Source organism: Anolis carolinensis, unplaced genomic scaffold, assembly GCF_035594765.1.
Source record: "Anolis carolinensis isolate JA03-04 unplaced genomic scaffold, rAnoCar3.1.pri scaffold_9, whole genome shotgun sequence".
Classification (NCBI taxonomy): Eukaryota; Metazoa; Chordata; class Lepidosauria; order Squamata; family Dactyloidae; genus Anolis; species Anolis carolinensis.
Genome location: NW_026943820.1, coordinates 18,265,611 through 18,289,676, shown reverse-complemented (window position 1 = coordinate 18,289,676; position 24,066 = coordinate 18,265,611). Strand labels below are relative to the sequence as shown.

The window sequence follows — 24,066 nt, the reverse complement described above, 5'->3', positions numbered from 1 at the left end:
AATGCAGGGAGCAGAGTGAGCACCCTCTGTTAGCCCCAGCTTCTGCCAACCTAGCAGTTGTGAGTAGATCAATAGGTACCGCTCCGGCGGGAAGGTAATGGTGCTTCATGCAGTCGTGCCGGGCACATGACCTTGGAGGTGTCTACGGACAACGCCGGCTCTTCGGCTTAGAAATGGAGATGAGCACCAACCCCCAGAGTCAGACACAACTGGACTTAATGTCAGGGGAAAATCTTTACCTTTACTAAGACTGTCAGCCAGACAGATGTATTTACAGACAATATATCTATTGCAGCATATGACGGATGTATTGGATTTTAAAATATTATTTATTTATTTACAGTATTTATATTCTGCCCTTTTCACCCCGAAGAGGACTCAGGGCGGATTACAATGAACACATATATGGCAAACATTCAATGCCAACAGACAAACAACATATATAGACAGACACAGAGGCATTTAACATTTTTAAAAAATATATATTTTAATATTTATTTTAATATTTAATATTTATTTCAATATTAATATCTAATTAAATAAAAATAACTAATATTATTGACATAATGACATGCCCACATGTGAATGAATGTAGATTGTTATACATGGAAAAAATAAGATATCTCCTGCAAATAAGCCCTAATACATCTTTTGGAGCAAAAATCAATATAAGATCCTGTTTTATATTTGGGGAAATTCCGGTAAAAGTACTGACCCGCTCCCGGAAGCCAGGGTTCTCCGATAGGCTCCGCAGCTGTGCAGACACAGCCCCAACTACTTTGCTGTTTCCTTCGACAAGAAGCAAACTCAAAGCCTTCAGTCCGTCTTTACGGAGCCTGCTCTCAGGAACACGCTTCAGGGCTTTCAATACCACATCTTGGTCATCTGAGTTCAGATTCTGTGCGAGCAAAACTAGAGAGGCGGGTGGGACAGAACAAAAAACTACTGTTAACCATGTGAGAATTTGTTTACACGCCACTTTCAGTCTGGGAAATATGGGGATTGCAACTGGGGAAAGCCAATGAAGAACTGTTTATAAAAGCTTTGTATTTTTTCTTTGATGTGATCGTTGGCTCTTCCATTTTTCACCCCATTGAAGTAGTCCTTCCATCTATTTGTAATGTCCTTTTGTTTGTTCCTTCTTGTTACTTGCTTAGTCATAATTCTCGTAATGTCTAACAACACTTGCTCGTACATATAATCATTCCAATTGATTAATGTCCATTTCGATTTGTCTCTCCATCCTCTAGCGGATCACCGCATGTGCTGGTCTTATTGTTACTTTAAATGACTCCTGGTAGATTTTTATAATTGGGTAATTATACACAGTAGGAAATCATTACTACAGTAGAGTCTCGCTTATCCAAGCTAAACGGGCCGGCAGATGCTTGGATAAGCGAATATCTTGGATAATAAGGAGGGATTAAGGAAAAGCCTATTAAACATCAAATTAGGTTATGATTTTACAAATTAAGCACCAAAACATCATGTTTTACCACAAATTTGACAGAAAAAGCAGTTCAATCCGCAGTAATGCTATGTTGTAATTACTGTATTTACTAATTTAGCACCAAAATATCACGATATATTGAAAACATTGACTACAAAAATGGCTTGGATAATCCAGAAACTTGGATAAGCGAGGCTTGGATAAGTGAGACTCTACTGTAATTAGAATTTTTATGTGTAATCTCCTGAATATTTCTTTGTATCATTTGCCAGAATTTTTTTTAATTCAGAACACTCCCACCACATATGTGAATAAGTACCTTTTTCTTTATTACAATGCCAACACTTTGAACTCTTCCCCTTATCATTAGACATTAGAGTAGAGCGGATGGGAGTTGTGATACACCAACATTTGGAAGGCTGCAGTTTGTTCTGCTTAGTCAAGATGGTAGGGTTTGAATTGAGATAAAACCCTAACTTTAAAATGTCCTTTACATTTTCCCCAACCTCAGGGCCTCAAGTGTGGTTGGGTTGCAACTCCCATTATTCCCAGTCCACATAGTGGATAATCCAAAATGATGGGGGTTGTCACTCAAAAATATCTGGGGACCCAAATTGGGTAAAAGCTAAAGAGCTCTAACTACTAAAAAAATATAGTTGTTCCTCTATAGCCATAGATTCTCCATCCATGGGTTCAACATCCCTTTGAAAGCAACCATGAAGTTGATATGTCCCTCAATGAAAATGGGTTTGACCCCCACTGCTGTGTGTAAACTCTCCCTGTGCTTTGACTAGTTGTATAAGATACCTTCTTCTGCCAACTCCAAAATGTAGGAGTCCAGTGTTAAGACAGGCAGGACCTCAAAGTGGCTCCAATACTGGAAGAGGGTGACTTGCTCAGATTGGCAGCTCCCCTGACGCCTGGGCAGCCGGCGCTGCAGAAGCTCCTCTACCAGCTTCACACAAACTGTTTGGGAAAGGAAAGAGAGAGAGAGGGAGCATATTATGTTGGCTTCCAAACACTTCCAAATATATGAGTCTACGGCGGCGAAGTGTGTTAAAGCGCTGAGCTGCTGAACTTGCAGACCAAAAGGTCCCAGGTTCAAATTCCGGGAGCGGAGTGAGCGTCCACTGTTGCTCCAGCTTCTGCCAACCTAGCAGTTCGAAAGCATGCAAACGTGAGTAGATCACTAGGTACTGCTCCGGCGGGAAGGTAACGGCGCTCCATGCAGTCATGCCGGCCACATGACCTTGGAGGTGTCTACAGACAACGCCGGCTATTCGGTTTAGAAATGAAGATGAGCACCAACCCCCAGAGTCAGACATGACTGGACTTAACATCAGGGGAAAACCTTTACCTTTACTACTGTACCAGTCAAAGGCCATGACAAATAATATTAAAGTTATACAAAAGTGTACAAGGCATACAAAATATAGTAAGCAAGGTATTACAAGCAGTACTTGATGGGTGGTGCAGACAGTAATATATAAGACGTTCAGAGCTGCCAGATTAGAACTATTCTGACTCTTCAAGACAACTGGCAGCAATTTAACTGAGCTATGTACAGCTAAGTACCCTAAGGTGCCCTGAAACAGTTTCCAACTTCTGATCTTCCCCATATTTTGGATTCTAGTTCCCAGACGTCCCAGTAAGTACAGCCAATAGTGAGGGATTGTAGAGGGTTGAAGGTTGAGAAACACAGTGCTATTATTGCTGGCTGCCTTAAAGTAATTCAGAGAGCTTTGATCTTGCCTTCCTCTGAGACTGTGTCATAAAAACGTTATGAATGAACATATAACAGCAGAAGTTGCTCCAGATCATAGCCTGAACTATCCTCTACATAAAACTACTATTCAACATAGTCACCATCAATTTGTACACATTTGCGCCATCGTTTAACCCAGGCATCAAAATCATTTTGGAAAAATTCAAAGGTTTGTTTTGTAACCCATGATTTTAAAACTGTTTGAAAGCCATTCAAGTCATTGAATCTGAAACCACATAGGTTGTCTTTAAGAGTAATGCCATACGATTTTTGTGGGCAGAAGATATGCCGGAAAGCACGAATAATAATAATAATAATAACAACAACAACAACTTTATTCTTATACCCCGCCCCATTTCCCCGAAGGGACTCGGGGCGGCTTACATGGGCTATGCCTGGACGCAACAGCACAAAATCAAAACAAAAACAATAAACAAATCAGCTAACAGTAAAACATCAACATGGATAAAACAGTCATAAAAGGTCAATATACAAAATAATGTTAAAATCATGAGTTGGATCAAAAGATCTGGGCCAAGGTGCAGAAAAAATTCATCTCCGCATGTGTGGTCAGTATGGGGACATTCTCTCTCAGAGTAATCTATGAATGGATTGAAATGTTTGGAAATGGCCATGTTCATGTGACGGATGAAAAGCGCTCCGGAAGTCTAACAAGGAATGAAGAAAGACCCCCAGAACTGATTTGTGTCAGTGCATCAGTGGCTATGCACTCAACCCAAAACATTTTTTGCTGATGGCATTAAAAAGTTGGTACGACACTAGCAAAAATGCATAGCAAAGGGAGGTGGATATATAGAAAAATGAAATATTTTTGAACTACTTAACAGGTAAGTTGGAAACCTTTTGAAGAACCCTTATATTATGAGAGTTGGGGGAGGGAAAGAACTGCACTAAGTAAAGGTAAAGCTAGGATAATACCCTGTTTTCCCGAAAATAAGACATCCCCGAAAAATAAGACCTTTTGCTGAATTGCTAAATGTAAGGCCTCCCCCGAAAGTAAGACCTAGCAAAGTTTGTGTTTGGAAGCACACCCGCCAAACATAATACCAGAGCATGCAGGATCAATAAATGTATGTACCATAGATTGTTGTACATGGAAATAATGGGCTCGGGCTGTGGTGCAGGCTGGAGAGCAGCTGCAATGAATCACTGCAATGAATCACTCTGACCTGGAGGTCATGAGTTCGAGGCCTGCTCGGAGCCTATGTTTGTTTGTCTTTGTTTTATGTTAAAAGGCATTGAATGTTTGCCTATATGTGTAATGTGATCCGCCCTGAGTCCCCTTCGGGGTGAGAAGGGCGGAATATAAATGCTGTAAATAAATAAATAAATAATGGTAGTAACAAGAAATTATTGATAGGATTCACAGTTTGTCTGGTTATGCTGGTTTGTGATGACAACTACTGTACAGTGTATAATAAATGTTCATTTTTTGTTCAACAATAAATGTGAGCTCTTCTTCATGGAAAAATAAGTCATCCCCTGAAAATAAGACCTAGCACATCTTTGGGAGCAAAAATTAATATAAGACACTGTCTTATTTTCGGGGAAACACGGTAATATAGTGAAATAAATACAATAATAAAACAGAGCAGAGAGTAGGTCCTACCCCGAGTGAAAAGGACATACATACCTGGATCTGCCAGGGTTTGCTGGTGTTCGTTGATTCGTGCTCCATACTGGGAACTGAGCATCTGCAGGAACTTTTCTACATGGCAAGTGTATACGTTTGGGGCTGTGATACAGCTATCCCAGAAAGACAGCACTCCCTCTTTCCACGTAGAAAACCGGACCACTGAGAACAGAGGACACAAGGGCTGTCTTAGAGGTCAAGTGACCATACGGAATTGCAGAGAGGTTTCTGCTCTGGACCTTCTCCCCACTGGGATTCCACTAGTGATGGATCCTAATGCTGCCAACCCCTGGAATGCCTCCTTTCCTACCTTCTTCGGAAGAAGCGGCTGTCCACGTCTGCTCCTCCACCAGGCGACAAACCATCTCCAGGACATGCACTTCCCTCCCCAGTCTGTCCAGTGCATGCATCTCCCGGCAGCGGAGGGGTCCAAAATTGCCCAATTTCTAGAAGTCAGAAGAAGACGGCAATGATTCTTAAGCAGGGGGTCAGACACCTGACACTTTAGGGAGGCATTTGAAAACTCGGGTGGTAGAACAGCTGACTGCTCCAAGAGATCAAGATAGCAAAGAAGTCAGGATAGAAAGCAACGGGAGGAATTTCAAAGTGAAATCACACAAGAAGGTCAAAGGCAAGAAAGGAGGGAAAGTACAAGAGGGAAACAAATATAGTCTCAGTCAAGGAAAGAGCTAAATCCCAGGTTTTCAAAACAGCAGGGTTTGAGAAACTGTAATTCTCCAGATGTTTATTTTATTTATTTATTTAAAGCATTTATATTCCGCCCTTCCTGGTCAGAGTGATTCATTGCAGTTAATTGCACTGGCTTGCTCTCCCGCCTGCGCCACAGCCCGGGCCTAATGTTGTGTTGTTGAAGGCTTTCATTGCCAGAATCACAGGGTTGTTGTGTATTTTCCAGGCTGTATGGCCATGTTCAAGAAGTATTATCTCCTGACATTTTGCCCACATCTATGGCAGGCATCCTCAGAGGTTTTGAGGTATGTTGATCTCCAGATGTTGCCAGACTACAGCTCTCATCATCTCACACCACTGACTACTCTGGCTAGGGCTGATGGCAGCTGAAGTCAAATAAAATTCAACGGGCTTACATTCTCTATCAATGCTGCAGAGAAAGCAGGGTTAGTGAAGACGGGGACTCTGAGGCCATGTCTACAGTGCCACACAATGCCGTTTCAGATTGCAGATTAACTGCACTGAACTGGATTATAAGGCAGTGTAGACTCATATTATCCAGTTTACTGCAGTTCAACCCGCATTATATTAGTGTACACTGACCATATAATGCATTACCTGGCAGTGTAGATGGGGCCAGAGTTTGCTTCACTGTAAAATTCAGAATAGTAGGTGAGGTCCTACAATGCTCTCAATGACTATAGACCAGAATAGCAAAGGGTACCTTCACCCAAATCAACCTGCCTATTGAGTGCATTACTAAAATCCAGTTTGACCACCTACAATCTAACCACTAGGCTATTTTATTTGATGGTGATCTGATTGGAGAACATCTTCCCCACCCCAATATTTGCCTGGTAATTATTTATTTCAGATGGGAAGTAAAAATTGATTTCCAGTAGAATCTCACTTATCCAACATAAACGGGCCGGCAGAACGTTGGATAAGTGAATATGTTGGATAATAAGGAGAGATTAAGGAAAAGCCTATTAAACATCAAATTAGGTTATGATTTTACAAATTAAGCACCAAAACATCATGTTATACAACAAATTTGACAGAAAAAGTAGTTCAATAAACAGTAATGCTATGTAGTAATTACTGTATTTACGAATTTAGCACCAAAATATCATGATGTATTGAAAACATTGACTACAAAAATGTGTTGGATAATCCAGAACATTGGATAAGCAAGTGTTGGATAAGTGAGACTCTACTGTATTTACATTTATGAATAGTTGTTGGATATTGCATTACTCTCCCCACCTCCGCCTTCATTTATAGCACTCCTGTTCTGAATGCAAATACAGTACCTACTGCATGTTTTGTTTCATTTCCAGTTCTATACTGTTATCATTTTTGTGTCATATTATCTCTTTTCAATTGAAAAGTGTGGCCTCAAAACAACAAATCCTCTAAAGTAAATGAATTTATCCCCAGCCCAGGCTATGAACCTTCACTTTGCACTCACCAGCAGCAAATGGTTGCAGTGCTTAAGGTGCAAGACTAAGGCTTGGTCGAGGAACTCGTTGCCAGTACTCATGGGCTCTGAGCCCTCCCCTGCGGCCTCTTCAGTCACGGTCTCTCCGGCTGCAAGGACTCTGCTCGATGACGTGGGCTGGGCATTGGCCGTCCTCCTGGGAAGACAGGCAGCAAGCAATGTGGAAGCGTGAATGTAGTTCTTTTAGAAGCCAAAGTTCCTGCACCCAGCACATATACAGCACACAAAGGCTCATAGTCTGTTGGTAGTACCAAAAAGAGATTAAACTATTGAATCGCTGGGATTTACCTTCAACTCTATAATTTATAATTTTTGAGTTTGTTTTTAATTTGATGTAATGTTATTGTTGGGCACTGAATGTTTGTCATTGTATCAGCTGCCCTGAGTCTCTCCGGGGGAGATAGGGCGGGTTATAAATAAAGCATTATCATGTTGGTTCAGGATGTAACCACTGATGTGTTGTCGATGGCTTTCATGGCTGGAATCAGTGGGTTGCTGTGAGTTTTCCGGGCTGAATGGCCATGTTCCAGAAGCATTCTCTCCTGACGTTTTGCCCACATCTATGGTAGGCATCCTCAGAGGTTGTGAGGTCTGTTGGAAACTGGGTAAGTGGAGTTTATATATTTGTGGAATAATATCCAGGGTGGGAGAAAGAACTCTTGTCTGTTGGAGGCAAGTGTGAATGTTGCCATTGGCCATCTCAATTAGCGTTGAATAGCCTTGCGGCTTCAAAGCCTGGCTTCTTCCTGCCTGGGGGAATCCTCTGTTGGGAGATGTTAGCTGGCCATGATTGTTTCATGTCTAGAATTCTCCTGTCTTTTGAGTGACTTTTGAGTCTACCTCTAGTGATGTCTACAGTAAGACTGAGACCTCTAAGGGCTAATATGGTACAATAAAGAGTGCTGGACTTGAACAAGCCATTTATTCTCCATCGAGCCATAACACCCACTGGGCAATGTTTTCTTTCAACCTCATTATTTCACAAAGTGGCTATGAAAATAAAAGAAATCCTTGCATGGGATTTCAGAACACAGGAAAAGAAAGGCTATAAATAGTGACTAAAAATAAAGAATGGGAAGGAATAATAAAACACATGTCAAATGCAATTAAAGCCTCAGTTGCCCTAGGCTGGAAGGACCAAAAGAAATGAGGTACAAAAACTGAATAACAAAAAACTGAATGACTAAAAAAAATATGTTCAAAGATTGGCTAAATTTGCTTTAAATGGGCTGCAGTAGCAGCTTAATAAAATATGTTCAACAAGCGGCATAGAGAAAAGTAGGGCAGGGAAGGAAAAACATTCCCAAAGGCAATGGCAGCCACTGGCCACCAGGTGGCGGTGTTGCAGCTCATCCAGTTGGAAGCCACCTTCCAGGCAAAAAGCATTTTTGGCAGCAGCAGAAGCAGCATCAGAACCCTAAGAAAAAAAGATCATTTTGCATCTCCTAACATGCCAGGTACAGATATTCTCTTGGAACAAACCCCAGACAGACACAAGAGGCAGCAAGAAACCATAAGAGGTTACTCCAGTGCTGTTATTAAGACAAGAAACAGGCAAGAACTAGCAGGACCATGAGGATGCATAATGCACAAATGCACAAAACATAACATACTTTGACCTGAGTAAATGGATACTTAATGATTGCATTGCAAAACAAAACATATAAGCCTTGTAGAGCAAAACCTTCTCTTTCAGATGATATTATTTACAAGCATATTCAGATAGACGCTTTTTTAAAAAATGGCCTTTTATAGATTTTACCATTTGCACTGACAGTGCCCAATTTGAATAGATCCTAAAGGGCAGTTATAGATGTACAGTAGAGTCTCACTTATCCAAGCTAAATGGGCCGGCAGAAGCTTGGATAAGCGAATACCTTGGATAATAAGGAGGGATTAAGAAAAAGCCTATTAAACATTAAATTAGGTTATGATTTTACTAATGAAGCACCAAAACATCATGTTTTACAACAAATTTGACAGAAAAAGCAGTTCAATACGCAGTAATGTTATATTGTAATTACTGTATTTACGAATTTAACACCAAAATATCACGATATATTGAAAACAATGACTACAAAAATGGCTTGGATAATCCAGAGACTTGGATAAGCGAGGCTTGGATAAGTGAGACTCTACTGTAGTTGCAAATCTGGAAGTATTGGGTCCAGTACAGGCATAATGCTTGGTCAAAATTTCAAGTCCGTATCTTTGTTTGCATGGAAATTGTTGCAGTCTGAATATTGGTTAAAATTTGTTGTGACACATTACGATGAACACTTTGAGTCAACTTGTTTGACTGGATTTTGGATCCAAGATGTTAAAATTAATCTCATTGGAATCAGCAGAAAAATCTGTACAGGATTTCAATTTAGTAGCCATTCTTATACATTTAATTTCAATTTTATCAGACCCAAAAATGACATTTTGTTAAATGCTGTGCACACGCTGACTGACAACCTTCAGATAAGGGGTCTAGATCAGCAACAATTACAGTTAGAGACCTCAAATTCTGGGAAACTTAGTTTGACACCTGACTGACACTGCAGCTAAAATTTGAACAAAACCGGAAACATGATGGTGAGAAGGTTTACACTACTTGTTATGGAATGACTCTAAATATAGACCAGAAACCATCTTTAACTATTTGCTTTTCTATAAGAAGCCCCGGTGGCGCAGTGCGTTAAAGCGCTGAGCTGCTGAACTTGCTAACCGAAAGGTCCCAGGTTCAAATTCCGGGAGCGGAATGAGCGCCCGCTGTTAGCTCCAGCTTCTCCCATCCTAGCAGTTCGAAAACATGCAAATGTGAGTAGATCAATAGGTACCGCTCTGGCGGGAAGGTAACGGCGCTCCATGCAGTCATGCTGGCCACATGACCTTGGAGGTGTCTATGGACAACGCCAGCTCTTCAGCTTAGAAATGGAGATGAGCACCAACCCCCAGAGTCGGACACGACTGGACTTAACATCAGGGGAAACCTTTACATTTTTATAAGACACTTCCCATTTATACTCAAATCAATCAATAATTGATTGATTGACATTTATAGTGTTAACTTTCCAAAATAATACAGAAATATAAAAAGAGATTTATTTTACTTGTCAAAATCTATCTAAGACCCAATCTTTTTTTTTAAAAAAAATCAAACAATAAAAATGGTGTCCAATTGTTCTGGAGGTTCTGTATAGATTTGTGTTTCAATATACAATTGAATGAAGGAAGGCTGGATGGCAGTCTGTCGGGAGTGCTTTGATTGTGTTTTTCCTGCATGGCAGAATGGGGTTGGACTGGATGGATCCAAGTGGTCTCTTGCAACACTATGATTCTGGTAGGTGAGTTTTCAGAATCTACCTTAAAATTCCCAGTGAACTGCCTCATTTTCACTCACCCTTCGTCATCTGAATCCTCATTATCGGAAGTATTGAGGAAGCTAAAGCTCTCAAGGGCATGCTCCACCGTCAGGCTAGTGCTGGAAGACCGGCTCAGGCACACTCCCTGCTTCTGCTTCAGAGACGGAGAAAAAGCAAACATCACACAGGGACACTTCATCTGTCCAGAGAGTAGTTGTCCTTTTCCTGCAAAACCATCTTTGTAGGATCATAATTTTCACAAGGACATCCAAGCTTCCCTCACTCACGTTCCGGTCACCAGCTCGCCCAAGTGGAATTATTGTGAATTCTGAAAATGCAACTTGTCACAAAATGCAGACCCTGAGGGCACAGTGTGTTAAAGCGCTGAGCTGCTGAACTTGCGGACCAAAAGGTCCCAGGTTCAAATCCCGGGAGCGGAATGAGCACCCAGCTTCTGCCAACCTAGCAGTTCAAAAACATGCAAATGTGAGTAGATCAATAGGTACCGCTCCAGCGGGAAGGTAACGGCGCTCCATGCAGTCATGCCGGCCAAAGGTCCTTGGAGGTGTCTACGGACAACGCCGGCTCGTCGGCTTAGAAATGGAGATGAGCACCAACCCCCAGAGTCGGTCACGACTGGACTTAACATCAGGGGAAACCTTTACCTTTTACTAATTACTGTATTTACGAATTTAGTTCCAAAACATCACAATGTATTGAAAACATTGACTACAAAAACATCTATATATATAAAAGGGTAATGAAATTTCAGCCTAGGACAAAACAACAAAACTACACATTCCAGAAACACTAAACTTGCCAGCACAACCCCTCATCCATGCCTCCACGTTCATACAACAAAAAGAAAAGAAAAATAAAGTCCTAATTAGAGGGAGAGGAATAATTGTTTTTATCCAATTGCTGCCAGTTAGATGGCTAAGCTCCACCCATTTGGTCTCCTAGCAACCTACTCAGCCCAGGGGACAGGCAGAGTTAGGCCTCACTTAGGCCTCTTCCACAGATTATCTTATTTTAACTGGATTATATGGCAGTGTAGACTCAAGGCCCTTCCACACAGCTATAGAACCCATTTATAATGGACTTAATGTAAGGTAAAACCTTTACCTTTTACCTTAACTACAGTAAAGTCTCACTTATACAACATAAACGGGCCGACAGAATGTTGGATAAGCAAATAGGTTGGATAATAAGGAGGTATTAAGAAAAAGCCTATTAAACATCAAATTAGGTTATGATTTTACAAATTAAGCACCAAAACATCATGTTAGACAACAAATTTGGCAGAAAAAGTAGTTCAATACGCAGTTATGCTATGTAGTAATTACTGTATTTATGAATTTAGCACCAAAATATCACAATATATTGAAAACATTGACTACAAAAATGCATTGGATAATCCAGAACGTTGGATAAGCGAGTGTTGGGTAAGTGAGACTCTACTGTACCACCAATTCCTCAATACTTTATTTCCCATACCACCATACTTCGCCACAGCAACGCTTGGCCGGGCACAGCTAGTTGATTACTAAAAGGCAGACTGCATTGGATAATCCAGAATGTTGGATAAGCGAATGTTGGATAAGTGAGACTCTACTGTACCACCAATTCCTCAATACTTTATTTCCCATACCACCATACTTCGCCACAGCAACGCATGGCCGGGCACAGCTAGTTGATTACTGAAAGGCAGACTGCATTGGATAATCCAGAATGTTCGATAAGCAAATGTTGGATAAGTGAGACTCTACTGTACATGGAATTGGGAAAAACCATTCATCCACCAGGCTGCGTAATACCTTTTCCCTGCACGCTTACCAGGATAATTTCCTCTAGATGCTTGAGCTCCTGTTCCAATGTCTGCAGCTCCGGAAACTGCCCCCGGTAGTCGTCCAGAGCCGAGGCCAAGGAGTTGATGGCCTCCTCCAGGCCACAGTCCACGGCATGCTTGGGCCTTGGTGCCTGTGGGACTGCTGGGGATGTCAATGAGGACTCTGGATGCTCAGCTTCCTGGGCTTCGACTTGCTCTGCCACGGAGTCGACTGTACCTGCGTCGGCCTCTCGCTCTCCACCTTCACTGATCGCAGCGTCCAATGTCAAGTCTGCACTTTGAGGCAAAGAGTCCGTTCCCAGGGAAGGCAGCTCATGAGGACTAGCATCCTTGGAGGGGAGGCATTCCCCGTCCTCGGCCACAGGGAGGTCCGCACTGGCTTCGCTGATCTGGCTCAGAGTCCGGGTGTAGGGCGCGTGCCCGTTGACCACTGTTGCCTCCTCTTGAACGACGGGCGGCTCTTTGTCCTCGGGCTGAGTGAAGGCAATTTCTATGGCGGGGGCAGCGGCCTGCACTGCGGGTTGGACGACGGACCTGGGCAAGTTGTGGCGGGCACCCCCAGACAACTGGGGGCTGGAGGAGTCGTCCGACGACTCCGAAGAGATGGACCAGGCTGCCCCATTCTCCAGCTCCTCCTGTTGCCGCAGCATGTTCTGAAAAGCGAGGAGCACAGGTGAGATGCAAGTGGGCTACAATGAGCTATACGAATTTTTAAAAAATCACTTTTCTAGGTCCCAGAGTCACTGGTACTGACCATGCCAATTAGGGTATTCGAGGAGTTGTACTCCAGAAAGGGGAAATGTTCATGCTCCATACCAGGCATGGGCAAACTTGGGCCCTCGGGGTGTTTTGGACTTCAACTCGCACCATTCCTAACAGCCTTAGGCCCTTTCCTTTTCCCGCTCAGCCGCTTAAGCGGCTGAGCGGGAAAAGGAAGGGGCCTAAGGCTGTTAGGAATGGTGCGAGTTGAAGTCCAAAACACCCGGAGGGCCCAAGCTTGCCCTTTCCTAGTATAAACCCAGATATACCAACCTCTGTTTTTTGAATCCATTTTTTGGTATAATTTTTTTAACTTCTACTCAAGTAAAGACGGTATGAAAAAATAACACCACAGCAGTACACACAACAAAATGAAAAGGAAAGAGAATAATAGAGAATACAATTGGGGTCGGCGGGGGGGAGAAAAAGAGGAAAAATACAGATCAAAATAACTTCTGATCTTCTCTTCAGTAGTTATTAGACAAGAACAAACATTCCCCCAGGCAGGAAGCAGCCAGGCCTTGAAAGTGCAAGGCTATTCAATGCTAATCAAAGGTGGCCAATTGCAACGTTCAACACCTACCTCCAACAGACAATACCTTGTTTCCCTGAAAATAAGACATCCCCAAAAAATAAGACCTCGTAGAAGTTTTGCTGAATTGCTAAATATAAGGCCTCCCCCGAAAGTAAGACCTAGCAAAGTTTTTGTTCGGAAGCATGCCTGGTGCCCGCCAAACAAAACACCATAGCATGCAGGATTGGTAAATGTACATTATTATTATTATTATTATTATTATTATTATTATTATTATTATTATTCCCCGCCTCCATCTCCCCAGAGGGACTCGGGGTGGCTTACATACCAGTTGTATATGGAAATAATGGTAGTAACAAGAAATTCTTGACAGGAGTCACAGTTTGTCTGGTTTAGTTATATTGGTTTGTGATGATAACTACTGTATAGTATAGAATCAATGTTCATTTTTTTGTTCAACAATGAATATGAATTCTTCTTCATGGAAAAATAAGACATTCCCTGAAAATAAGACCTAGCGCATCTTTGGGAGTAAAAAATATAAGACACTGTCTTATTTTCAGGGAAACACGGTAGTTCTTTCTCCCACCTTGGACATCAGTCCACAGATGTATAAACCCCACTTGCTTAGTTTCCAACAGAACTCACAACCTCTGAGGATGCCTGTCATAGATGTGGGTGAAATGTCAGGAAAGAATGCTTCGGGAACATGGCTCAGAAAACTCACAGCAACCCAATTGTAAAATCCTTTTTTCAAATAATTAAATACTCATCTCCTTTCTAGACATAGTGTTCCCTCACTACTTCGTGGTTCACTTTTCGCGGATTCGCTGTTTTGCGGTTTTTCAATAAACTCTAAAATAATATTATAGATCATAAAAAAATTTCAACTGACAGCCTAAGGAAGGGAGGAAGGAGAAGCCAAAGGAAGAGAAAAGGAGCCCAAGCGGCAACAGGAGAAGGAGGCGATTTATCAGCACACAGTTGGTTGATAAAGACTTCAAATAGTGTATAACTACTAAAATAATGTATAAATATTAAAATAAATATAGCGTCCCTACTTCGTGGACTTTCACTTATTGCGAGTGGTCCTGGAACCTAACCTAAGTAAGAGAACACCGTAATACTGTTTTCAAATGCAAATTTCATGCCCTTGTAATTATGTTTCTTATATAACGTCCCCATGGTTACTATGTATATAATAATTATCATGCAACTATTTCTACTTTTATTGCGCTTCCACCAATTTAGAATAAAGGAAATGATAACACTGGCCAGCACTGTGTGATGTATTGGCGAATAATGTGGGCAGATACCAGGAAGGTGGCCTTCTGCAGCTGGCAGGTGGGGATTTTGTCAGCGCCGATTGTGTTTAAGTGCAGGCCAAGGTCTTTAGGTACTGCAACCAGTGTGCCGATCACCACTGGGACCACCCTGACTGGCTTGATGATGATGATGATTATTATTATTATTATTACTATTTGGCTGGAGTCACACTTAAAAATGTACCTATTCCGACTTACATTCAAATTTAATTTAAGAATAAACCTACAAAAACTCCCTTGTTTGCAACTTAGGGACTGCTTGCAATGAATGTAGACTGTACACTGAATATGAAAGGTAACTGTAAAAGACATAAACTGGTATAGGAAACATATCTACCCTGTTTCCCCGAAAATAAGACATCCCCGAAAAGTAAGACCTAGTACAGGTTTTGCTGAATTGCTAAATATAAGGCCTCCCCCGAAAGTAAGACCTAGCAAAGTTTGTGTTTGGAAGCACACCCGCCAAACATAATATTAGAGCATGCAGGATCAATAAATGCATGTACCATAGATTGTTGTACATGGAAATAATGGTAGTAACAAGACATTCTTGATAGGATTCACAGTTTGTCTGGTTATGCTGGTTTGTGATGACAACTACTGTACAGTGTATAATAAATGTTCATTTTTTGTTCAACAATAAATGTGAATTCTTCTTCATGGAAAAATAAGTCATGCCCTGAAAATAAGACCTAGCACATCTTTGGGAGCAAAAATTAATATAAGACACTGTCTTATTTTCGGGGAAACACGGTACACAGCTACAAAAAGAAGCCAGTACCACCCTAATCTGCCTGCAAGGGGGGGAGCAAGCAAACACATAACTGCTATGGAAGACCACAAACTAGCAAAGCAAGGGAAGCCCTTTGCTCTACTGACAAAGGGCTGCAGAACGAATACACAAGGCGCCTCCATGACTCCACTTGTTCTCCCGCAGCTCTGGATCAGGCTTTGTGAAAAAAGGGGGCAGAGAGCATCTACCTCTACCTCAGCAGACTAGGCTATTTGGTGGAGCCAGCACTTACGCAGCCCCGAGGGGCTCTCATCCCGAGCTGCACCGAGGAGACGTCGCTGCAGGAGCAGCTTCGTGGCAGCCTCTTCCGGAGAGTCTCCCGGAAGATGTCCAGCAAGGCCCACCTGTGTTTGGGGGCAGCCTCCCGTGGCAGGCTCTTGGGCAAAGAAAGAGGCATCTGTCAAAACCGAGGGCTCAGTTGGGGTCCCAGTTCGGTGATGTGTTCAGGCCGCTTGTTTCACGGGCAATTGAGCAGATGCTCCCCTGACAATCCAGTTAAGAGCCTTGATCTCCAAAACAGCTCTAGATGCCCCACTCCCTCATTCAATTCTTTAATTTTTCCTGCTCAGGACAGATGTAGCATACTCAATTGGACAAAGTGAGAAAACATGTTATTTTGCAGCCCGCTTCTCCAATGCAATGTTTGGATATATTGTTTATATGTTGGGTAGGTGGGATGACTGGGTGGGAATTATTGTTTTTCTGTATTATGAACTTGTCTTTTTTCTATTTTGTATGCCATTTTGGGTCCCATAGGTAAAAGTAAAGATTTTCCCCTGACTTTAAATCCGATTCTGGGGGTTGGTGCTCATCTCCATTTCTAAGCCAAAGAGCCAGTGTTGTCTGTAGACACCTCCAAGGTCATGTGGCCAACATGACTGCATGGAGCACTGTTACCTTCCTGCTGGAGTGGTATCTATTGATCTACTCACATTTGCATATTTTCAAATATGTTGGCAGAAGCTGGGGCTAACAGCGGGAGCTCACCCCGCTCCCCGGATTCGAACCGTTGATCTTTTGGTCAGCAAGTTCAGCGGTTTAACCCACTGTGCACAGGGGGCTCCAATATGTGGGAGAAAATCAGGAGAAAAGTAAAATAATAATAATAATAATAATAATAATAATAATAATAATAATACTTTTTGCAGCTTTTGTCCCCATCCTATGAACCACCCTTTCCCTGGCCAAAACAAAACGGGTTAATCATCTCGCTTGGAAATCTGGAATTAATATTTTAAACAGATTGCAGACACACATACTATGTTGAATACTAAAAACAACCATGTTTTCAAAGCCAGAAGTAAACTTTCTGGATCTCTTCCACTTTAGGTGAGGGCTTTTGTGTGTGTCTTTGGCACTCCCCAGAGAGTCTCAGAAGTAGAAAAAGCTCTCTGTATCCACTACAGTTGCTTAATGGAATAAATATTGAACCTAGATGCTTTTAACATCCCTTCTCTTTTCTTGCATACTTAATGTGCCATTTTCACAAAGTGTTAAAGCTGTTTTCTATGACACTCAAATCAAGAAAATTGCCTGCAAACCAGACTACAACAAATGTGCATGCTAGGGGTGTAGGCATGAGGCTACGTTTGGATTCTCTACTTTGGATGAAACAGGAAACTGGTAAGACAAACCAAGGAGTAATTACAGTTACAAGAGAGAAGAGAGCAGGGATTATGCCAGCACAAAGGTTATTCTCAGAACAAAAACATGGTTCAAATCAAACCACAATTATTTTGAAATGCAGACTTCATGCCCACAGCATATGCCCAAGTATTGTTGTTCTACCTCACCTCAATTCTCCTGTATCTTCTAACCTAATGAAGTCTTCTGTGATATTTTGTTCGGTTCTAGTCTAACACATTTTTATTGCTATTGGAATGTCAAATGCCTGCACTGTCCCTAATTCAAGGAAATACGGCATCAGCTAACACAGCCAAGTATACTTGAAAACATCCTTGGAAGATCCTGGCACATTAAATACACCTTACATGGAAGAATTCAGAGGAAACATATAGTAAGCTCACTGCACTAAAATGGAGCACAAGAGTGCTAAAATGGTCTATAATACCTACTTATTGGTGTATAGCCTTTCCTTGAATGAAGTGGTAGTAAAAAATCTTTATCTCACTCCAACATCTTAATAAACTCTAAGGAACACTTACATAAAAGGCCTGTTCCCGCATGGACGGTGTGTCGGGTGGACTCTGGTTGTACATGGAGAATCTCTTGTTGACCGTGGATGTCTTATTCACAGAGCTGGATGATGACGGCTGGTCCTCTTTGTCGAATGGGCTGGTCACAGAAACACACAGGAGTCAGTGAGAAAAAATGAACTTTTTGCTGATATAGACACATTCTAAAGAAAAGACAGGGCACACTTTCTTTATACTTATTGGAGAGTGTCCCTGAGGGGAGTGGTTTCCACCTTTGCACCACCACATGTTACTCGATTACAATTTTGTCATTCCTGGCCACAGCAATCCCAACTGCAGCACTTCCTGGAAATGCATGAAACTCAGCGTAAACGAAGACCCCAAAGAGCAGTCCAAGCAGTGATTATTTTCCTCAGAAAATAAAGCAAGGAACATGTATTAGCTACAAAATAAGGAATTCACTATGATACTTTTTTTCATGTCAGGAGCAACCTGAGTCACTTCTGGTGTGAGAGAATTGGCTGTCTGCAAGGACGTTGCCCAGGGGACGCCTGGATGTTTTGATGTTTTTACCATCCTTGTAGGAGGCTTCTCTCATGTCCCCGCATGGAGCTGGAGCTGATAGAGGGAGCTCATCTGCGCTCTCCCTAGGTGGGATTCGAACCTGGCAGCTTTCAGATCAGCAACCCAACCTTCAAGTCACAAGGCTTTAACCCACTACACCACCGGGGGCTCCATACTATGATACTATACCAGTGATGGCCAACCTATGACACGCGTATCAGCATTGACAAACCTAGCCATTTTTGCTGACACGCTGCCGCATGCAGATTGATTGGATGACTAATGTCTTTTGTGGCCAAATTTGGTGTGATTTGGTCCAGTGGTTTTGTTGTTTACTCCATGGGAATTATGCACATTACATATATATATATATATATATATATATATATATATATATTGGATAATCCAGAACGTTGGATAAGTGAGACTCTACTGTACTTCTCTCTGTAGCGCCCCCTTGTGGCCGCCACCCAGATAATGGAAAAGTACCTAAAAGATTATTGATTTGTGCAATATAGTGGTTTAATTAAGAACCCAGTGCTTCATTGTGTTTTGTAAGGACTTCATGTTCCTTGCATGATTTGTGAAGGAAACTGATCGTGGGTTGCTATAGGGAGACTCTGTGCCTATTGAAGTTTGTGTGCATTGCATTCCTGAATAGAGACCATACTGGATGGTGATGATGGGAATAATATCTGAGGACCCAAGTGGAGAAACAAGGTATCATTCATAATAACTATCTTTTCTTCATGGCCTTCTTTTGTTATGGCTTCATAACAACAACAAAAACTCAACAAGCTTCAAGTATGATGTAGTGGTTGCAGTAGTGGGCTGGAACTTTTAGGTTCCCTACAGAAGAAGCCCCGGTGGTGAAGTGTGTTAAAGCACTGAGCTGCTGAACTTGCAGACCAAAAGGTCCCAGGTTCTAATCCTGGGAACGGAGTGAGTGCCTGCTGTTAGCTCCAGCTTCTGCCAACCTAGCAGTTCGAAAACATGCCAAGGTGAGTAGATCAATAGGTACCGCTCTGGCGGGAAGGTAACAGCGCTCCATGCAGTCATGCCGGCCACATGACCTTGGAGGTGTCTACGGACAACGCCGGCTCTTCGGCTTAGAAATGGAGATGAGCACCAACCCCCAGAGTCAGACATGACTGGACTTAACGTCAGGGGAAACCTTTACCTTTTACTTTCTTCCTCTTTCATCCCCTGTGTAAGTTGATTTTCCCATGATTGATCCTCTTACAGAAGAAGCTTTACAGAAGAAGCTTTTTGAACTATGGGTTGGGACCCCAAATGGGGTTGCCATAACTGTATATTAGGGTCACCTTCTTTTCTCTCCCTCGGATGCCTCTCTCTCTGCTTTCCCTACCTTCTTTTGCTCTCTTTCTCTCATGTGCTTGTGTGTCTCTCTCCCCTTTCTTTATATGCTTGGAATATTGTAATTATTTCTTGGGTAAAAAGGGGTTGCAAGTTGAAAAAACTTAAGGAGCTCTGCCCTACAGAACCATGAAACATTCTGGGTGGCCTTCGGCAAGCCTCAGCTCTTGGTATGACTTCCTGCACAGGGTTGTTACAAGGAAGGAAGTGGGCAGCAGGAAAACACCGCCATGATCTCACTAGAGGAAACGTGAGCTACAAAGAAATCACCACTCACTTCCAGTTCACCTCCAGGCTCAGCTTAATGGTGCCTAAGTCATTAATATCCACTGCCACCACTTGGGGAAGTGCTGCAAACAGGTCCTTCGTCTCACAGGAGACATTCCCCACCACCACATGACTGGCCAGGCTCTTCAGCTCTGTAACCTGTGACAAGAATGAGAAACCAGGGCCAATGGATGTGAGAAGGAAAGACATCTCTTTGTTGAAAGTGGCCTCCTATCCAGAGTGTGGCTTCAATTACCTTGATAGACAGGAACTCCGTAATGAGAGGCAGGAAGGTAATATCTTCGCTGTCCCACACTTGCTTGCTGTTTGCCTCAATGCGGCCCCGTAGCTTCCATCGTTGGCGTCCATACCTCATGAAGATCTGTCAGGAGAAAGTACGACAATGACGCTATTGACTGGACGGACCCCAGCAAGATGGGCCTCCTTCTCAGACATTCTCTCCCCATGTCTCCATGTGGGAGAGGAGACCAATATCAACCTAATGTTATCAATGGGGATCCCAATAAGCTCAGATACCGTCCAAGCCCATGCATCTCCTTTGATCCTCCCAAACTCTGGGACCTAAATCCACCTCCCTTTCCCAAAACACAAAGCGACATGCTGTGAACCCATCACAATGAAGAAGGCGGGGCCAGGAAGACATCTTTCCACCATGTCTCCTGTATCAATTTAATGATATAATAATATATAATAACTAGCTGTGCCCAGCCACGCGTTGCTGTGGCGTTGTCTCGTGGTGTTGGTGAGAAATTGTTGAGGTAGTGGTGGTATTGAATGTCTGTTGTATGGTAGTCTTTATGTTTAGTATGCACACTGAAGTGGATTATATGGCATTGTGGAGTCAAGATAATCAAGTTCAAAGCAGATAATATATGATTCTAAATGGGTTATATAGCTGTGTGGAAGGGCCTTGAGTCTACACTGCCATATAATCCAGTTAAAATCTGATAATCTGTGTGTGATGACTCATGGGCCATGTAGTCCCGTTCCTAGTGCTGTTGTGACAGATGAAGAGGAAAACTTGGGTTTTCCACCATTTCAGCCAGAAAGGGAACTTTCCCAGCCTGATTTAGAGCCCTTGCACCTGCAGGAGGTTTGTATTCCAGAAATCTGCCAAACAAGCCCTGAGTCAAAATCTCCCCCATTTTCTCGCCGTAATTATTATCTACAACAAAAAGGAGTTCAGCAGGCTAATCGCCGAAGCCTGAGAATCGCAGCAAAGCATTCTGATGATTAAGCCTGCTTCCGTGAGAAAATTTAGGGAGTCATACATCTGGACACAGAGATTGACTTTCGTTTCTGGTTTCCCCAGAGAAGTGTTCTCTGGTGGGAAACGAGGCCCTATTTAGGTTCCTTGCCCTTTTTGGAATCTTGCGGAGTCAATTCATCAGCTACTGGAGTAGCGTGTGTGGACAGCTACTCCGTTTCCAAGCCTCGTTCCTGTTTCCAAGCCTTGTTCCTGTTTCCAAGCCTCCGTTCCCAGCCTTGTTTACTTCCACGGATCTTGCCTTGCTTCCCGGACCTTGCCAAGTAAATTCCACGGATCTTGTTTTTGCTCCTCGTTTCTTGTTGCCTTGTTCAAGCCTTGTGTTCCAAGCATCAAGTTATTTCCTAGCCTTGCTCAAGTTTCATGGACTAAAGGACCTTGTCATCTCCCCTCACTTCGCTTGGCGAAGTGAGTGTTTCGGTTATTGGATTACAACTTTGGACCTTAATATTTCATATTGGACATTGTTTCTTTGGACTAATTTTGACTTTCCCAGAAAGGTCTATTCCTGAACTATTTCCTACACTTGCTTTTATTAACCTTATATATTTCCTTAATAAAGATATTAGTTAGATTCTGGCCTCTGTGTATGGTTATTGGTGCTCTGCAGCCTGGGTCGTGACAGTTTGACTCCGCCACCCTAAGCACCAATTAACCTAGGCCAGAATGTCTACCGGAGCCGGACCGGGGGCCCAACCACTCAGCTACACCATCGACAAGGATGAAGTGGACCGCATCCGTGATAAGCTCAATGCGCAGGAGGGAGAAATAAGGGGATTGAAGGAACGCGGAATCCGTCTCCCGGCCCTGGCATTGCCAACCAAGTTTACTGGAGAAGCTTCTAAGGTTCATGTTTTCCGTCGCCAATGCCAGGCTTATCTAGAGGCCCGTAATGCCGAGTTTCCCCAAGAAGACATCAAGGTGGCGTGGATCTACAGTCTCCTAGACGGGCCAGCGGCCAACTGGGCGACGGCACTGTTCGACCAAGTCTCCCCACATCTAAGATCAGCGCAACAATTCTTAGATCACATTAAGGCGACTTGGGGGATTGAGGACAATTTGGAGGCAGCCGGCCACAAACTCCGGCGCCTCTCCCAAGGGGACAGACCCATGTCCCAGTACATAGCCGAGTTCCGAGTGCTGGCCCATAACACCGGATGGAACGATATAGCCCTCAGAGGACAATTTCGGGAGGGTCTCAATATCGAGATGCTGGAGGAAATCTCCAAGGTGGATCCTCCACACTCTCTTGAAGCACTCATTGATCAATGTTTACGAGCTGAAGTCATGATTGCCAACAGAAGACAATGGATCCGAGGCCAGAGCGGTAGGACCGGAGCGAGACCTCCCGCTCCCGCCGGCGTCCAGCCCCTCTCCAGTGTGGAGACCCCCGCCACCAGCCCCATACCCCAGAGGAAGCGAGGAGGTGCCGATGCAGTTGGGCAATGTGCGTCCCAGATTAGATGCCGCCGAGAAGGCCCGCCGCCAACGCCTAAATCTCTGTTGGTACTGCGGAAACGGGGGCCACTTTGCCAGAGAGTGTCCAGCCAAAGGGAAGCCCGCCGCTCGTCTGGCGGCGGCGTCCTCCACGGAGACGAAGACGTCTGAGGCGGCTGGCACACAGCCAGCGGGGGAAGCCAGCGACCGGGCGTAGAGAGGCTCGCCAACCCGGTCAAAAACCCCACTCAAGAGCCGCCAACCGGGGTCCTATTTCTTCTAGTGGTCACCTTGTGGTCAGTGAAAAAAGGACCCGTCATGGTCCATGCCATGATAGACTCAGGACCCACAAACAACTTCATTGATAGAGAGTATGCCGACTCTCTGGGATTACAATATCACGACTTCAAGAACGCCCGTGTGGTGCAAGCCATCGATGGCCGCCCCCTCAAGACAGGTCCAGTAAGCCAGTGGTCGGAACCCACCAGAATGTGGATAAGGGAACACATGGAAGAGATTTCCTTCTTTGTTACCGAGGTTCCCCACTTCCCTGTGATTTTGGGAATTCCATGGCTGACACTCCACGACCCAAGCATCTCCTGGTCCAACAGAGAACTACAGTTTGCTTCAAAACATTGCCAAAACCATTGCCTTGTAGCCAAGGTCTGCCATGCCACAGACGCTGAACCCATCATCACCTTGCCCAAGAAGTACTCAGAATATTGGGATGTATTCAATGAAAAAGAAGCCGAGAGACTACCCCCACATAGACCTTATGACTGTGCCATTGACTTGGTGGAGGGGGCCCCGATCCCGCGAGGACACCTCTACTCCCTGACTGAACCAGAGCAAGAAGCTCTCAGGGAGTTCTTAGAGACAAACCTCCGCAAGGGGTTTATCAGACCCTCTCAATCCCCAGCCGCTTCCCCGGTGATGTTTGTGAAAAAGAAGTCAGGGGACCTACGCTTGGTGGTGGACTATAGAGCATTGAACAATATCACTAAGCGAAACCGGTATCCCCTGTCTTTGATCTCGGACCTCTTAGACCGGCTTCGAGGGGCTAAGGTTTACACCAAACTGGATCTACGAGGAGCTTATAATCTAGTTCGCATCAGGGAAGGGGACGAGTGGAAGACTGCCTTCCAGACTAAATTCGGTTTATTCGAAACCCTGGTCATGAATTTCGGTTTATGTGGAGCTCCCGCAACGTTCCAGCATTTTGTCAACGATATCTTTCAGGATTATCTAGACCGGTTCTTGATTATCTACCTGGACGATTTTTTGGTGTTTTCTAGATCACAATCAG

General features: G+C 43.5%; 1 protein-coding gene across 6 annotated transcripts in view; it reads right to left on the bottom strand.

Annotated features, from left to right (window-relative positions):
• ripor1 (RHO family interacting cell polarization regulator 1) overlaps positions 1-24,066 on the bottom strand; it is a 143,552-nt gene that overhangs the window by 8,870 nt on the left and 110,616 nt on the right. For 5 of the 6 annotated variants that reach the window (XM_062962019.1, XM_062962018.1, XM_062962017.1 and 2 more), the window contains 10 exons: positions 20,292-20,417; positions 20,046-20,194; positions 17,837-17,966; positions 12,247-12,912; positions 10,449-10,564; positions 7,031-7,196; positions 5,180-5,315; positions 4,870-5,031; positions 2,258-2,416; positions 716-912 (listed from right to left, as the gene is read on the bottom strand). In XM_062962019.1, coding sequence (XP_062818089.1) covers positions 716-912; positions 2,258-2,416; positions 4,870-5,031; positions 5,180-5,315; positions 7,031-7,196; positions 10,449-10,564; positions 12,247-12,912; positions 17,837-17,966; positions 20,046-20,194; positions 20,292-20,417 — 2,007 coding nt within the window. The remainder of the gene's footprint in view (positions 1-715; positions 913-2,257; positions 2,417-4,869; positions 5,032-5,179; positions 5,316-7,030; positions 7,197-10,448; positions 10,565-12,246; positions 12,913-17,836; positions 17,967-20,045; positions 20,195-20,291; positions 20,418-24,066) is intronic. The other variant, XM_062962015.1, reaches the window with a different exon arrangement.